Source organism: Xyrauchen texanus, chromosome 1, assembly GCF_025860055.1.
Source record: "Xyrauchen texanus isolate HMW12.3.18 chromosome 1, RBS_HiC_50CHRs, whole genome shotgun sequence".
In the NCBI taxonomy this organism is placed as follows: domain Eukaryota; kingdom Metazoa; phylum Chordata; class Actinopteri; order Cypriniformes; family Catostomidae; genus Xyrauchen; species Xyrauchen texanus.
Genome location: NC_068276.1, coordinates 58,879,989 through 58,898,376, shown reverse-complemented (window position 1 = coordinate 58,898,376; position 18,388 = coordinate 58,879,989). Strand labels below are relative to the sequence as shown.

Here is an 18,388-nt window from a genome sequence, read left to right as displayed (position 1 = left end):
TAGATCAAAATACCTCTAAATCAACATTTAGACACCCCTCTTTCATCAGACTGTTGCGTGTGAAGTTTTGCAGTGCATATTTTGAGGGTCCTTGGTATCAAAGTTTTTTGAAACCCCTGTTCTGGTAGACTTGCATTCTATGACATAATTTGGCCTAATTCTGGAGCTGTGAAATCAGACGTGTCATGCCACAATGATAATCTGCATTCTCTTCTCTAGCAACATAAACATGACGTCATACAAAGCATGTGATTTCTCCACCGTACTCAGTTTCTCCGGCGATCACGTGACGCGTGACGTCATGAGCGAAGTGACGTTCAGTGCGGAAGTGAAGGCGAACTGATCAGTCGCTCTCCATCACTCTCATCGAAACCAACCTCACACGTAAATATAAAATTTATTACACGTCTGTGTTATACTTCTCGATCATTCACGAACCTTTGGCGTTTTGCTAAAGTCTACATGTTTTCTTAAATCTTTGTTTACTTTGGCGAATCGGCTCATGTTAGCCCGTCAGCTAATCGAGTCTTCCTGGTTTGAGCCATTAGATTGTTGACAGCTTTTAACATGTTTCAAAATGTTATTTGTGTCATTTATGCGTCTTTTAGAGGTTAATATAGATGCATTAACATAGATAAAAACAAATAGCTTGATAATGTGTCTCTCGGACTCTCTTGTGACCCATTTTAATAAACAGTCAGCATTTATAGTAACTATTTGTACATTAATTCTGTTGTTATTGTTTTATATTTGTAACTGTAATGTGCTTTATTGTTATTAAATGACAGTTACTTCTGATGTAATTGCGTTAAATACTGTATAGAACTGAATAAACTCTAGAACAATTCTATATAAAACAATAGGGAATTTAAAATCAAAACTTAAAGACTCATGTTAAAATATGTTTTCTATTTTAACGCTGCCCTTCCAGTTGAAAAAGCATGATAAAGAAATAATCTGCAAAATATGTTCTTAACTATCTCTGTGTGGTTGGAAAGCTGAGATCCTCATCATTGATCATGATCATGAGCTACCAGGACACATTTGTGCCCCTTTTGTCTCATGTTTGATTCTTGTTTGATGTTTGTCCAAAGAGCTCCATCATGCTTGGAGGATTTAAATCAGAGAGACTTCGTGTCAATCTCAGGCTCGTCATGAACCGCCTCAAACTTCTCGAGAAGAAAAAAAGTAAGTTCATTATCGCCAAGTTTTACACATTTTGATGTTTCAGGTCTAAGTTCTAATTTAAGTTTGAAATATGAATTAAAATCGATGGACCCTATGTTGCATGTTGTGCACGAACCACTGCAACAAACTCAAGAATGCCTTCATTTTGGTCAGACATTGTTTGAATGACATCACTCTCATACTTTCTTTGATTTCACTATTGGTATATTGCCACCTTAATATTTCAACCCCTTCCCCTCCAACCACCTGACATAGAGAGACTACTATTCACGATCCAATCAATTCCCTCTCAACGTTTTTCTGAATGAATAACATTAATAACTTCATGGAACTTTACGGGCTTTGCACACTATTTCATGTTGATTGCAACCCTTTAATGCATACCTCGGGTCTCTAGTTACCCAGGACCTCATTCCACCCCCTGTACCTCATCCATTTTTTGGAGTTGTACCCACATTTCTTTAGTATTCCTCAACCTTTCTCTTGTAAATATTGTTACAAAAAAAAATGGCTAAATATATATATTTATAACTTAATTACCAATTGTGTATAGGGTCATTATAGACCCGAGATATGACACATTGTCACTTTTTTATGCTTCCATAAATCATATTCTTCATATTCTTTATCTATTTAAGTTAACTATCATAGGATATATATTTCTTTGTTTATCACAAGACAAATGAGTACTACACTCCTGGGGGGAAAAAATGGGCCAAGCCCAAAATGGTAAAACATTAAGCTTTTAATGGTCTTAACCACAAATCTTTGATATCGGGCGGCTGTGGCTCAGGTGGTAGAGCGGGTCGAACACTAATCGCAGGGTTGGTGGTTTGATTCCTGGCCCACATGACTGCACATGCCGAATTGTCCTTGGGCAAGACACTGAACCCCAAGTTGCTCCCAATGGCAGGCTAGTGCCTTGCATGGCAGCTCTGCTGAGTGTGTGTGTGAATGGGTGAATAGGACACAGTGTAAAGTGCTTTGGTAACCTCTAAGGTAAAAAAGGCGCTATGTAAGTGCAGACCATTTACCCATTGATATCTTTAAATGTTTAAGCCTTGTGGGTAAACTTGCGGACAGCTTTATACAGAAAGAAGAGTCAATGTTGTTCCACTCAATGTTGATGGCTTCAAATTGATGAGACCAAATATTCTCAATAGGGTTCAAATCTGGACTCTGACCAGGCCAAAACACGAGCCTGATGGACTTGTTCTCAAGCCACTTCTTGGTGGTCTTTGCCGTTTATGCAGGAGCATTGTCTTGTTGAAAAATAACATCTGATGATTCCTCTTTAGAAAACATTGTTTCAGTTGTGGGAAGAAATTCTCCTGTAATCCAAAGCATTAATGGACTTTTCACAGTGCAGCAGCTCACCAGTACCAGCAGCTGAAAAGGCTCCCCACACCATGACACCGCTTCGTCCATGCTTCACTGTGGTAGAGATGCATTCACTATTGTATTTCCCTCCAGATCTTCCAAGACACCTCTCTGGAGCATCACCATGCAACTCAACTCATGATGCATTACTCCACACAACTCTGCTGAACCACTCTCAATCAAGCTTTCCATATTCTGCCAAAAACTTGTCTTTAATGTTTTATGAGACAAAGGCTTTTTAACACACCTTCTAGACACAAAACCGGCATTTGATAACCTTCTGGTTATTGTTCTTCTCGAACGACTCTTTTTCTGAGGTCTTGAATTCTGCTTTTGGTCCCGTCTTTGAGAACTGCAGATTTCAGCAGGTGGTCATCCCTGCATGAAGAGGCTTTGGGCCTTCCAGATCTTTTCTCTCTGGCCACATCTGTTGTTTCAAAGCGTTGACCAATTCTCGTAATATCTGATAATGGGGATCTTCTCTGCCTTTAGGGTCTTGTAAACTTTAGAAAGCTACAGTTGGCCTGACGCAGACCAGCTATGCTGTTTCTGTCAGCAACTCCCTGCACGATATTTCGTTTTTTTTGGAGCACATTTTCTCACTCACTGTATATTGTAGATCTCTCCCTGCTCTATCACACCATTTATGAGCTTGTTATCAGGCCTTTGATGTGGGCTGCATCAGGTGTGGCTGATCACCAGCTACTGACAAATCTTTTAAGAAAAAATAAAAACATCCCGGAAGATGTTTTGGCAAAGTTTTGAAAGTCCAGACATGTGTTAGTTTGAATTTTATATAAAAAAATGTGTTCTGCCATCACCGGTATTCTTTCCCCATCTACCTCATACGCTATCTAGTCACTTCTAACCCCCTTGTGAATGGAAGGGCTATGCAATTTTGTTGGCTAATATATAATAATATCAAGTGTAACAATTGAACAGTATGATTTGGCTTTTGTCATGTGTTATGCATATATTTTCAACTTGAAAAGTGCCTGAGAAAAATGCATATAGCTTATGTGTTATGTGTAGCTTAATGTGTTCGACAGCTTGTTGCGTCTCATGACATTTCAGGGTGGAAGTAATTAATCCTGTTCTGTGATTTATTTGCGTCATCTCTTTGACATATGTAAATGAAACATCAAAATATATCAGAACATATTGTTTTCCATTATTTTCTAATTGTCTTCGATACATGCCGTGTCGCTAAAGAAAAGAGTATATCATAATGTTTGGCAAAACACCCATGCAATTAAAGGATAATTAATTTAGTCTCTTCTTAGCTGAATTAGCCCAGAAGTCTCGTAAGGAAATCGCAGACTACCTGTCGACGGGCAAAGATGAGCGCGCGAGGATCAGAGTCGAGCACATCATCAGAGAAGATTATTTGGTGGAGGCCATGGAGATCCTGGAGTTATACTGCGATCTGCTGCTCACCCGCTTTGGCTTAATTCAGTCCATGAAGTAAATCAAAGACTCTCATATTATCACCATCTCTTTCTCATTTGATATGAATTGACACTTGATCTGTCTTTGGTCTGTCTTTTCTTCAGAGAACTCGACCCTGGTCTACAGGAAGCGGTGTCCACCCTCATCTGGGCTGCACCCCGTCTGCAATCAGAAATCACAGAGCTGAAGATTGTGTGTATAATTTCATCTATTTAATCTTAATTGCTGTGGATGCATTTCCCTAAATCCAGTGTGGATCTTGTATGTCATTTTTTTTTACCTTTCACAGGTTTCAGACCAGCTGTGTGCCAAATACAGCAAAGAGTACGGAAAGCTTTGCAGGACAAACCAGATCGGATCAGTCAATGATAGGGTATGTGGGACGCATATTTGTTTAGTAGTGATGGGCACAAAAAAATAACCCCTATTAGTGATGCTCGCTATATTTTGAAACCCCTGATATATGTATGTCTAGTTAAATAAACATCAAGTTTTATCAGCTGTAATATCACATCTGACATTGCTTCCATAGCTTATACACAAACTGAGTGTGGAGGCCCCTCCAAAGATTTTGGTGGAGCGTTACCTCATTGAGATTGCCAAAAACTACAATGTCCCCTATGAACCTGAAGCCATGGTTCGGGTAAGACCAAATGACCAGTTGCTTTCCATATCAGTCATCTAAAATAGCACTTGTTTAAATGTTTTCTCATGTGTAACGCTCTACTCACAGCCAGAGGTGTGTACGGGTGAAGAGGCCGATCTGATCAATGTGGACAGTGACTTTAAGAAGCCTGGTGGAGGTGGTGGAGGTGGTGGTGGTGGAGGAGGGTTCACTGCCCCAGCTGTAGGCATGCCCATGCCCATGCCCACAGCATTTAACTACCCACCACCCAAAGGAGCTGTTAGTAAAATCTACTGAGCAATTCACCCTTTGCTAAGCCCCACCTCAAAAGCAATTTTGCACCATATCAGAAAAGTTTTTGCATCGTTCGAATATAAGTTGTCTGTGGAAGTCCTGTGTGTTTGAATAGTTTATAAGGGATTTTACAGAAAGTATTTAAGAGTATGTGAAATGTTGTAGCCAGGGCACTTGCAGTATAGCAATAGTGACTCAAGGTACCCAGAAAAGAAACATGCAATACATTTTTTCCTTTAAACAAATCTTATAGTGCACACTGTCGATTAAACTGAGTGCCAGCACTTCTCAATTAACTATGTAGAACATCAGTAAGCACCAATACTTGCTCCAAGGCAGCTTTAATTCCAGCACACTTTTTTTCTCCACATTATGAGCATTGAGTGAGCAGCAGTACCCAAGGGGGGGCTTAGCAAAGGGTCAATTGGTTACCAGTCTTAAACATTTTGGCCCTACAATTTAACTATTTACAGTATCTTATACAAAGTGTATTTATAAAGCAGTGCCCAATCCATTTTCCTTTCACAGGAGCCTTTTAATGGTCCAGTTGGCAACTATAATGTGTTTAACAACTTCCAGCCCCAAGTGAGAGGAGAGCAGCCCCCACAGCTCCCCAGCTGCCCCCCCACCTATGAATCTGTAAGTGCAAGCGCTCTCCTTCCAGACTGACGGGACGACCTGTTCACATATCAGGGAAGAGCAGATTATTTCAGTTCACACGGTGACTTTTTTCTGTTACACAGGGAGCCTTCATGGGGCATGTGCAAAAATGGACTGCAAAGGGTCGAGGACGCTAACTTGAAGTTGTACATAGTCTTGACTATAATGTACCCAGAAACAAAATAGTAAATCACACATAGTCTGTCATATTGCACCCCAAAAATCAAAAGGAACAAAATAAATTCAAGCTTAATTAAGGACCAATAACATTTGCACATTTTCGCCCACAATTCTCATTACTGTAAAGTGAAAATATTATATATTTTCATCATGTCATCCCCGTAATCAAGTCCTGTTAGTTTATCAAGTCAGTCAAATTGAAAGTAATGCGAAAGAAATGTGGCTTTTCAATTGTAAAGTGTCTATACGTGATGTTAGTGTTTGTTGTACTGGTTTAATTAATGCAGCTTTTAATAAGATTGTCCCACAATAAAGCGAAAAATCTGATTTAAAAACATACTCGAAAGTACAACATCTGAACACATTACAGCAATGAGAATGAGGTGAGAAATGTGCATATACTTCCCTCGTTTATTTAAAAAATAAAATAAAAAAAAAGCAGCTAAAACGTGTTTACAGTAAGGCAGTGACAACGGAAGTGAATGGAGCCAATGCATAAACATTAAATATGCAACAGTACAGTAACTTTAACAACATTTCAACAGTATAGCCACAAGACATGCACATTATCTACGTTAACATGAATTTAGTGAGATAAAATTGCTAATAGCCAATATTATAACTATGTTGCAATGATGACGCAACACTGGTTAACCCTGTTATCTGTTAACCGCTGTAACGCTGGTAAATCTCTGATTTTGTCTCCCTAAAATCATGCTAACACATATTATGTTTCGTCTGTGACTACTTTTGAAATGGTGAACATTGTGCCACAAATGCTGTCGATTGAGTGTAACTTGCATTGAACATGGAAAAAGCCTACAATGGGCTTTAACAAAATATCGTTTTATTTTATACTTTTAATTTTGGGGTGAAAAAAGACCCAGACATGCTTTCGTGAGATTCGCCAAGAAGCATTTACCCCAACAAATCCACCACTGTGCATAAGATTGTTAGGAGTCTTACCTATTGCCTTCATACCCGCATAACCAGGACATTTACATTTATGCATTTGGCAGACGCTTTTATCCAAAGCGACTTACAGAGCACTTATTACAGGAACAATCCCCCCGGAGCAACCTGGAGTTAAGTGCTTTGCTCAAGGACACAATGGTGGTGGCTGTGGGGATCAAACCAGCAACCTTCTGATTACCAGTTATGTGCTTTAGCCCACTATGCCACCACCACTCCTTTATGAGTCTGTTGTTGCACATGTCCATCCCAACTCCCATATTGTTTTCTACACCGTATCAATCAGTATTAAGGTTTGTTTTTTTGCGGGGTCTTGAGTGAGGAGTTGTTAATACATGCCATGTTTTTCTTTAAGGTCAACGATTTATCAATCAAACCCTCTGTTCCTTCCCAGGTGATCCCAGGTATAATATGCCTTCATTTTTCTCTCCCATAATTGTATTCAATTAGCTATTATCGCCATTCTAAAAGCTCTCCCTCCTCTCCAGGCCCAGCCCCGTCTGCTCAGATCTACAACAGCACGACCCTTCCTGATCTTCCGTCTGTTCCTGACACACTTCCTTCATCCTCTTTTGGAGGGAACGCCAACGCATCAGACGACATCGACTTTGACGACCTGTCAAGACGCTTTGAAGATCTCAAAAAGAAGACCTAATTATCAAGAGAACATCTGGGAGTCAAGACATCTTTGTAACCCTTAGCTGTCCCTATTCACATACACACTGCTCTCTGTACCTTTGGTGGAGGTGTATTATAATATTTGTTACTTATGAGAATGAAAGATCTGATGCAGTTTAGACAGACGCTTGTGAATCGCAGTGGCAGAAAACTCTACAAAGGCACTTTTACCTACAATAACTCGGACTGTTGGTTCGACGCCTACCCTTTTTATGAGCACTTTGCATATAGGGCCTAGCTGACAACTACAACCGGTTAGTCATCTTTAATGTATTCTGACTCCAGTGGCATATATGACCACCTCTAAATGATTATATATAGGGTATATATATAAAGTTTCACTCCTATCTGTTAACTTCCACCCACTTTTAGGAAACAATGATCTCAATTGTAACTTATTTGTTTCCAGTAAAGCTCAAATCTCTATTCATCTCAGTCGGAGTCATTTAGGAAAAAGCAGGTTTAACCTGTTGGCTTTATTCACACCCAGAGTCATGACTGACTTTCTGTATGTCACTGGATGATGCAATGGACTGTCCGTGGATCAAAACTTAAAACTTTGGCACGGTGGTTTTGTTTTAGGCTAAAATCTGTGGACATGAGTGACGTTTTGGGCAATACGGGGAATAGTGGTGGGATTGTCAACACCAAAGTTAGCTTTTTTTCTAGTGGTCAGATCACAGAATTTAAGAAACGATTGTTTTATTTTGGCCTCCCTCAGATTGAACTTGCTGTCTTTTGTGTACTAAAGTCAAGCATTTCATTTAACTGTTTTGTGCTCTTTTAGTTAAAGGGATAGTTCCTGATGTCAGTCCAACTCTGTATGACTTTCTTTCTTCTGTGGAACACAAAAGATATTTTGAAGAATGTTAGAGGTCAACTAGAGTCGACCGACAGTGGATTTTGCCGATACCGATAACTAAGGTGGTGGGAAAGGCCGATAACCGGCGATAGTTTTCAAAATTGATTCTTAGAATGTCAAAAAATGTCTTGTTCTTTCCTTACACTAGCTTTGTTTCCATCCTAGTTGCGAAGTTAATTTAATAGCGAAAAACCACATTATCGCAAAAACAATGTGCTAATAAAGGCGCGTTTCCATCCGAGGGTGTTCAAAAGGATGAAATTGTCACTTCCGGAGAAACCGTAGCCACTAGGGCACGTAGACAAAACACTGTAAACAACTTTGTCTCGAGTTTGGGGCGACAGCATGTCACATACTTCTGAGCACTATATATGTCCGTTCATCCATCCTTATGACTATACCGTGCGAATCTGAGAGATATTTTTGTCTATAAACCTGTTCCGTACTGTTCAAGTGTGTTTTCGATTTATTTGCACTGCAAATAAAATCTTTCTAGGCATTGGATTTTCTAGACAGTTATTTCAGGATGATCAGAGCAACATTTCAGATGCGATGATTGGTCCGCTGGTTAGTCCAGTTATCAACGAGTTATTCAGTCACGTGAACTTTTTTATGCGTGTCTTTTATTCCTAAACAATTCAAAAGGAGTTTAGTTGGTAAATGTGTTTGCATCATAGTTTATGCACATTTCTTCTTATCGAATATAAAATGTCTCCACCTCTAGCGAGCGTATAATATTTTTATGCGTATTTATTCGCATCTATTTCCTGCAGTTTTTATGCGATATCCCAAAATAAAATAAAAAATGTATGGAAACATAACTCATGACAGCCACAGACAATAAGTCCTAAATGCATAAAATCCCAGATACAGTTTATAGTTCAACCAAAATTCAAGATTTGGTGCATAACAAGAGAATTTTATGTATAAACAGGCCCGAAACACACTGGGGACTCTTATTTTGAAATGCAAGAATTATGAAAAAACTATCGGCATCTATCGCCATAAATTTTTGCCGATAATGATAGTTCCAAAAAGCAACTATCGGCACCGTTTAATCGGTAAAACCGATATATCGGTCTACCTCAACTACCTGTTGTCCAAAACACCACTGGACCCCATTGACTTACATTGTATGGACAAAAAAACACAAACACGGAGACATTTGTTTTTAAATATCTTCTTTGTGTTCCACAGAAGAAAGAAATGCAGACCGGTTTGGAGCGACATGAGGGTGAAAAAATTACGGGACCCTTTAAGACTATAGTAACACCTTCCGTGGTGTTTATTGAATGGGAGAGAATGTGTTACGTTTAGAAGAATTAAACCAGTCAGCCTTCCTAATTTGACTCAAAAGGAAACATTTATGAACTTATAATCAGTCTACAGTGCATCGCACTCTTGTTACTAGTACTGTCTGTGTGTTCTCCAAAATGGGTTTGCCTTATTGCTGTCTCTAAAACAGTGGCCTTGCTGTTCCACACCTTTCTCTGGGACACGTGACCATTTTAACAGCTTGGACAATTAACACCACATTTGCATACGTCATTTTATAGGCCTTTGTTCATTAGTCTCTTTGGTGAGGGTTTAAAATATGATTTCCTTTTATATTTTTGAGTGTCAATGTATTGATTATTTTGAAAGCGTGAGAAGGGTTAGTTAGCTTTGTATCTGTGCGGCAGCTCTGCCTTTGACTTTATAACACTAAATTGTGCATTTCCTCGATCTGAATGTGATTCTGGCATATTAGGTATGTTTGTTACTGATTTTTAGCTTGCATTGAAAACATATCGGACACTTGTGTAATAAAGTCTTTTTCACTTCTCACCCAAATCATTTCTTACTGAAGGTCCAATCTGCCGTAATAAGCGGAGTTTAAAACATCAATTTGACAGCTAATATAGTGTGAAAAGGTAGTTACTTTTGTGAAAGCAGCAGGTTTGGAAGTGCATGGATGTGTTTCGTATGTAATGTGGCTTCATCAGTTTTTACCCCTCATAACCACTAGAGGGCGCAGTGCTATAACTATTATTAATATGAACATAAAACAAAGCCTCATATGTACATGCACAATATTAACAAGCCCTGTCACAAATAGTCTCGTGTAACAAATCACATGAATCCACACTTGAGTTTGCTTGTCTTCCAAGTATTTAATCACTACATGAGGTACATGCATAATCTACCACAGGCCCAAAACTGTAATATTGTATCAGCACGAATGCACTATTCACATTTCATGACAAATGCCTCATTAATATACCATCTAATTTGACTTAAATTAACCTTCCTTGTATTTTTTAGTTAGGATTACATTGATTTTCTACATGTTGTTTGTTTGTTTACTTTGTATAAATATGGGTCACGTATTCCAAAGTGGCGTTTGGCGACCCCCATCACAGTTAGTCAAACGCCTACTTAGTTTAAGATCTTTTAAATGAAACACAAGTATTTTGTGATATTTAAATCTAAAACTAAGTGTTAAATAAGCACAAAACGTAAGATTTGGCGATGTACCATCCCATATTGGTCCTATCGGAAAGCGCTCCGCAATCGGCATATCGTTGCTATGGTCACCTCCGACTTCGCTAATTTAGGGCAAGGGTGTAGATTTTTTGTGCAGTTGCAGCGTGAAGCATTTACATGTTTCCATTGATCATGGTATAAATATTGTATGTGTGTGTGCGGGGGTACTTGCTTGTTTTGTCTACTGGGTGGGGGGTGTACCTCCCCCCACATCCTCCCTGGAATCTACGCCCCTGATTTAGGAGCCCCGGGCACTGATCAAGTGATCAGTTCAGATTGAGCAGTGGTTCTGGGGTCTTCATCATGGGGCACTTGTACAGAGGTGGTGGAAATGTTCAAGACAATCCTCTCAAAAATTTGCCCCCCGTTGACTTCCATTGTAAGTGCCTCACTGTAACCTCGATTTTTTTTCTTATTTTAAAGGAGGAATGAGTTGATGATAATTTTTGTAGTAATCAACATCATCCCACAAATGCTGTCGATTGTAATTAATGGTCGACCGATATATATTGCCGAGGCCGATTAATTCCCAAATTCTTTTATCGGTGTAAATTTTCCCCTTTGGCTGATTTGGTTCTTGATGGCGCTGAGAATTGCCTGCTTGCATGTGAAGCGACTGAGACGTGCCGCACCCTCGCAAGATGCTGCCCATGCCTAAACCCGCCTCTGACTGTGTGTACGGTTATTACCTTCTTCCTAATATATCAACAATTTCTTAATGTGCAAATAAATAAAAAAAAATTGATGGCCAAACTGAAATCAGAATAAACTGCTTAAAATACAATGTGATTCTTTTATACAAAGTTAGAGTTTAGTGTGCAATTGGAGAAATATTGTGCTAAATAAGTGTTATTAATTTTTTAGCAATTTTATGTTTATGTGATTTACTATATTAAATTGTGTGCTATATCAGCATTGTATCGGCCTATCGGCCACCTTGCCCACTGGATATCAGCATCAGCCATTAAAAACCCACACGGGTCGATCTCTACTTGTAATCAGGGTTGAATTGGCAATCTGACATAACGGGCATTTTCCCGGTGGGCCGACGCACTTTGGGGCCGATCAGGGGCGGACTGGCCAAGCTGAAATGAGCCGCCGCATTATGAAGAATGGGCCATAAAACGGTGCCGCTATATGCCAAAGGGGGGCAACGATATGCAGAAAATAGACCACCAGTCCCCCCATCCCGCTCAACAACCTTTGGGCCAATTTCTATGTAAAATCCCGGGCCAATGTCTCTTCCCAGTCCACCCCTGCTTGTAATATCCCTTTCAGGACCAAAACGTATTACTTATACACTATATACACATTATATTCAGTGAGATTTGTTTTGTTGTGCCCAAGACTGATCTCCCAAGATCAAGATACCTTTGACACCAACAAGGCACTTTCTAAACACACTTCTGAGGCATCAGGGACTGAGACATGATTAATTTTTTACAATAAAAAGTGATGGATGTGCAACACCCACATCTTTAACGTCTCTATCCAACACAAAGAGATAGTTTGAATCAAGCAAGTCCTGAGATTTGGCGAGGCACTCCCAATCGAGACGGTGAGCGGTCTGGACAGCTCCAACTCCTCCATCTGGACTGTACACCTCATCTTCTCCTCCTGAGACAGATGCACGGTGTCCGCTGCCTGTGAGCGTCCCCCAGGGGAACTCACCTCTGTGAAGCATAAACACACAGATAACGGGTCAGGTGTACAGAGTGCACTATCTGCATGTGACTGCCAACATATCTGGCCTAAAGCAGGGCACAGAGGGAGGTCACAGAGAGGGCTGCATGTGTCTGGGTTGGGTGGATGAGGACTGAGGGAGGAAATGACACACCTTTCTAATAATAGTGGAAGGTGGGGGTTTGAACCCTGATGGCAGCACCATTAGCTACAACTTTAAATCAGTTTTTCTACTGCAAGTATTTTTTCCCTGTTCCATTGACTTGTTTAATATACAGTGTATGTATGTATATATATATATATACAGTATATAAAATACTACAAATATAAAATAACATTTGGAGATTCAATGTAAAATAAATGAGGCGTATTGTGATTATGTGTACTCATACAGTATTATTGTGTACTAAATTGTGTACTATTTTAATAGTATTGTTTTTAAAGTACATAAAGTGTATTTTAATTGCATACTTTAGACAATTCATTTTGCTTTCTCAGTTTTCATTCAGTTTACTAATGACTGGATTTCCATTTAATGTCAAGTATATTTTGACTGATACGCTGAAATGCACGGGATGCATGAGTTATTTATTTAAGGTATGCCACAATACATTTGGTGCATTTAAGGGAACTATGATGGGGATCAATGGTGGCTCAGCGGTTAAGGCTCTGGGTTACTGGCCAGAAGGTCGGGGCTTCAAACCCCAGCACTGCCAAGATGCCACTGTTGGGCCCTTGAGCAAGGCCCTTGACCCTAATTGCTCCAGGGGTGGCTGTCCCCAGCTTAGCTGGGATATGTGAAAAAAAAAATACAAAAATTCACTGTGTATATATATATATATATATATATGCAAAAAATAATATCTGATATTTGTCACAGGTGAGAAAATAAGTTACTGGCTTGTTTCCTAAATGCAACATTCAACATTGACACTGAACCACTATTAGTATCCTCAGATGATGCTGAAAGCTTTATTATTACAGCTCAACACTAACCGCAGACACACAACGGTGCTATTTAGCAAGCAGACGGACATTTGAGTACTATGAGAATCTGCTCTTCTAATAATTAAAATCCAGCATTTGACATTTGCATGCTTTCAGGTATTCATCTTGGGATAACAATGGACAGTTTTGTTGTCTTGCCATATTATGCACGGGATTCATGTGATTAGTTTTTGTGATTTCATCGTTTTTTCTTTCCTTACTAAATCAATATATACTCGATGAGAAATGTAATCCATAGGACACTGTTATTGCAACTGTATAGACTGAATCACGTAGACAATAATTACATTTAGCTACATACAAAGCTTTGTACAGTTATAGTAACATAGTAAAGTCTGTCGGCACAGATTTGGAAATGGATCTTAATCTGTCGGATACAGTGAAAAACCAATTAGTCACACTGATGTGAAAATGGCCCACCCACCGTTCCCAACACCAACATCATCTGTTCAGATCTCCCAGAGTATTCCTCACATTTTTCCTTTTGCTCTGTATGATTGCAATAAAACATTGGTGAGACACTGGCTATGTTTGGTGACCCTGCAGGAGTAGTGCCACTTCCTCGTTGACATCTACAGCTACTGGCCTGAGAAACATGGTGAAGAAGATTGCCACAACACAGCAAACACGGAACGTTCCCCTAACGTTAGCATATGGTTCACATAACGTTCTAGTACCCTTCTCTGTAGGTTCTTTTTGTGTAACCAAAAACTAACCTTCCCAGAACATTACAGGCTGGTTTTTTTGTAATAACCTAAAGAGAACTTAAACAGAACGTTCTCTAGTGGTTATTTTTAGGTTTTATTTTTATAACCATTAGGGAGTTTTTGAAACAGGAATATTTTATGTAAACAATGGATCAACCAAAAAAATGGATCGTGCGCCGATTATATGTTTATGCAGGCTGATTGTTTTATTTGTGATTAATAATGCATGAATGTATGAATATATCAAATCAATTATGAAAATTGAGGTTAACAGAACGTTAAGGGAACGTAATGCAAACCTAAAAACAACATTCTATTTCCATAAAGAAAACATTCCCGGATAACCAAAAACAAACCTTAAAAAGTATGTTCTAGGAACCAAAAAATAACGTTCCAGCAATGTTCTGGGAACCAAAAATCGTTAGTTGGGTAATACCACCCAGTATTGCATACACAACCTAACAACCAGAAAAATCCCAAATAAGATCTCCGTAATATCCCAGTTGTTTAGCCTAGACCGTAATGAGAATAAACCCAAAGTCAACTTAGCACGTCTCGTTCGGTGCATAACATGCAAGAACCAATGCCGTTTCCTGTCATTGACATCAACCTTGACGCAACACATCTTGACAAGTCCATTTTGAATATGCACATGCAGAATGCAAAGAGATTTGAGAGCTACAAAGAGTTCAAAGCTTTCATATGACGGCACATGGTTTTTATGTACCTCATGATACCTTCAATGTGTTTTTTTTCTTTTGTTGTCCTTTGTAAGGCTTGACAGCCCCATTCTTCACGTTTCCTTCTGAGCTCCATGAAAGAAAGAAAGCCACACGGATTTGAAACAACATGAGAAAATAATGAGTTCTCATTATGGGTGAACGAACCCTTTACGTCTCCCGCTATTCTGATTTTCCTCTCGTGAAGTAGACACAAGTAATGGCTGTTTCTTACCTTAAGGGGCTGCAAGATGAAGATGCTCTGGACGAGTGACAGTGTAAGTCACCCACTGGACTCCATGCCAACGGGTACCCCCAAACCAAGAATGGCCCATATTCGCCCATAGGTGGCGCTACAGGCCACGCCCCCAAAAAAATATTTTCAAAGTGATCCATTTCCACCCCATTTGTCCAAGTCTTCTGAAACTTGGTGTAAATGCCTCATTTCTCATGGGGAACAAAAAAGCCTCAAGGACCCATAACGTCCGCCATGATGGATTTTCCCGTACAGAGAAAACTTCGGAAAACCTACAAAACTCTTCTTCTCCTGAAGCGTAGCTCCAATTGACTTGAAATTTGGTACACATGTGTAGAATTGACATCTTTGAAAACTGTTACTTAGCAAAAATGAATACGATACAAAATGGCTGAAAGGGGCGTGTTTATGTAAATGTCCACATTTGGATGAATCCCTGCCATACTGGAGACCATACAGCAGCGTGAAGAAAGTGGAGATCCAACTCACGGCAAAGAGTAGGAACCAACCAACAAACAGGAACCACCAGGGCAACCACCAACCCTGCTTCTTCTTCTGGACCTGCACAACCAAAAAACATTAGCGGCTTTGTCAACTAAGTCACAGATATTTTAGAACAGACCTCAAAGAGACACTTTCAAGTTTAAAAGCAGCAGGACAGTTTATGCAGAGTTTGTTCATATGAATATTCATTTGTTCATTGGAATTTGGTCCCGTTCTTGCCTCATATAGATTTCCAGCTGCTGAAGAGTTTGTGGTCGTCTTTGACGTATTTTGCGTTTAATGATGCGCCAAATGTTCTCTATAGGTCAAGATCTGGACTGCAGGCCAAGCACCCGGACTCTTCTACGATGAAGCCATGCTGTTGTAACAGCTGCAGTATGTGGTTTTGCATTGTCCTGCTGAAATACACAAGGCCTTCCTTGAAATAGACGTCGTCTGGAGGGGAGCATATGTTGATCGAAAACCTTTATATAACTTTCAGCATTCACAGTGCCTTCCACAACATGCCAGCTGCCCATACCGTATGCACTTATGCACCCCCATACCATCAGAGATGCTGGCTTTTGAACTGAACGCTGATAACACCATGGAAGGTCTCCCTCCTGTTTTGCCCGGAGGACACGGCGTCCGTGATTTCCAACAAGAATGTCAAATTTGGACTCGTCGGACCATAGAACACGTTTCCACTTTGAAATAGGCCATTTTAGGCCTGTTCCACGACGGCGCTTCTGGACCATGTTCACATATGGCTTCCTTTTTGCATGATAGAGATTTAGTTGGCATATGCAGATGGCACGGCAGATTGTGTTCACCGACAGTGGTTTCTGGAAGTATTCCTGGGCCCATTTAGTAATGTCATTGACACAATCATGCCGATGAGTGATGCAGTATCGTCTGAGGGCATCCAATAAAGGTCTTCGGCCTTGTCCCTTACGCACGGTGATTTCTCCAGTTTCTCTGAATCTTTTGATGGTGTTAGGTGCACTGTAGATGATATTTGCAAAGCCTTTGCAATCTGACGTTGAGGAACGTTGTTTTTAAAGTATTCCACAATCTTTTTACACACTCTTTCACAGATTGGAGAGCCTCTGCCTCTCTAAGACATCCATTTTATAGCTAATCATGTTACAGACCTGATATCAATTAACTTAATTTGTTGCTACATGTTCTCCCAGCTTTTTCAGCCATTTGTTGCCCCCGTGCCAACTTTTCTGAGACCTGTAGCAGGCATCAACTTTGATATGAGCTCTCTTTTTTCAAGCCAATGAGATCTCTTGAAATATTTACTATCCTTTTGAGGTACTGACTCTTTGACACAATGCTAAATATCAAGTACACTTTCATTAGAAATTAAACGTAATGCTGATAAATGAAGCTTACGTAATCTCAATGACGTCATTCACTTTATTTAGAGCCCAGAAAATATCTCCACTTGTCTCCGGTCTAATCTCTTCAGCGGCCAGCATGTTTTTGGGACTTTTGCTGAGGTGAGTCAACAGCCCGGTGGTTTCCTAACAGTAGGAACAGAACAACACATGTAACATAATATTCTGTCCACTGATGAGTATTATTAGAGGAGGCAATAATAATGTGACAGAACTATTGCTACAAGAACCTGAATGATGGTATTGATGGACACCACAGCAGCTGACGCTGTGCTCTTGGAGGTCTTCTTCTTTTTAAGGAGAATATGTGGCTTGGTGTGAAGGAAGATCGTAATGATGAGGATGTTGATGGGGAACATGAAAAGGCTGCTCTCTATTGCTACCATGAGTTCCTGCCAGGTCAGCTGGAAAGAGCCTGAACAACAATATATATATATATATATATATATATATATATATATATATATATAAATAATAATCTGAAAATACATATTTTGTGTACATACATTAGCAGTATGATATGGAATCACTTTAAGCTTAAAACAAATGTTATGATGTAAAATGATACTAAAAAAAAATGTAATTCAGCTTTTCACAAATATATTGCGTTTGATAAAATGTGTCATTTGATTTGTTTTTCTACATTAATTAGAACAAATAAATATAGAAACAATTATGCAATTAGAACCCCCTGTATGTTGTTATACATGGCATTGTATAATGCTTTTATGTATTGATTTAAATTATTATATAGAATTTATATTAGAAATTATATAAAAAATGATATACATTTTAATGTCATTGTGCATGCTCACATATAATGAAAATACTCTGATGTAATGTGCATGATACCGGACTTTCTCTTGTCTAAAACATGATGCATTGCATAAAAACATCATAGTGGTGCTGAGACCTTTGAGTATTGCATAAATCCAAAAGATGAAAGTGTGCATGTCAGAAAGGCTCTATTTTGAAAGTGCCACAGGGAAGCCGTCCGACCTATCTTCAGGATGACAGGAGACTCTTCATCATTGGGAAGGTTCCAGAACATGATGTCAATGGCCATGGTGCAGAGACATACAGCATGCCACTCTCTGAACACGCGTGAACGGACTGCGCCGTGGGGGGACGATTGACACCCAGATGTGCTCGTCCCAGAAGCCAGAGGATGAAGTCTGGAAGATGCTGCTGAAATGGGGGTTTTGTAGAGAAAGTACATGCATCAGTAATCAATTTATACATCCTAGTCTTATTGAATGAGCCTAACTATAACAAAAAAAATGACAACTACTTTTACGTGCCAGGTTTTACG

General features: G+C 39.5%; 1 protein-coding gene across 1 annotated transcript; it reads left to right on the top strand.

Moving 5' to 3' along the window:
* Window positions 1-250: 250 nt before the first annotated feature.
* On the top strand, window positions 251-10,930 carry LOC127644852 (IST1 homolog). Its single transcript, XM_052128261.1, has 10 exons — window positions 251-384; window positions 1,095-1,188; window positions 3,852-4,032; window positions 4,122-4,209; window positions 4,307-4,390; window positions 4,550-4,660; window positions 4,751-4,921; window positions 5,465-5,575; window positions 7,104-7,152; window positions 7,237-10,930. Exons 2-10 carry the CDS (start codon window positions 1,104-1,106, stop codon window positions 7,401-7,403), a joined length of 1,047 nt encoding a protein of 348 aa, XP_051984221.1. The 5' UTR covers window positions 251-384; window positions 1,095-1,103; the 3' UTR covers window positions 7,404-10,930.
* The last annotated feature ends 7,458 nt before the right edge of the window (window positions 10,931-18,388 follow it).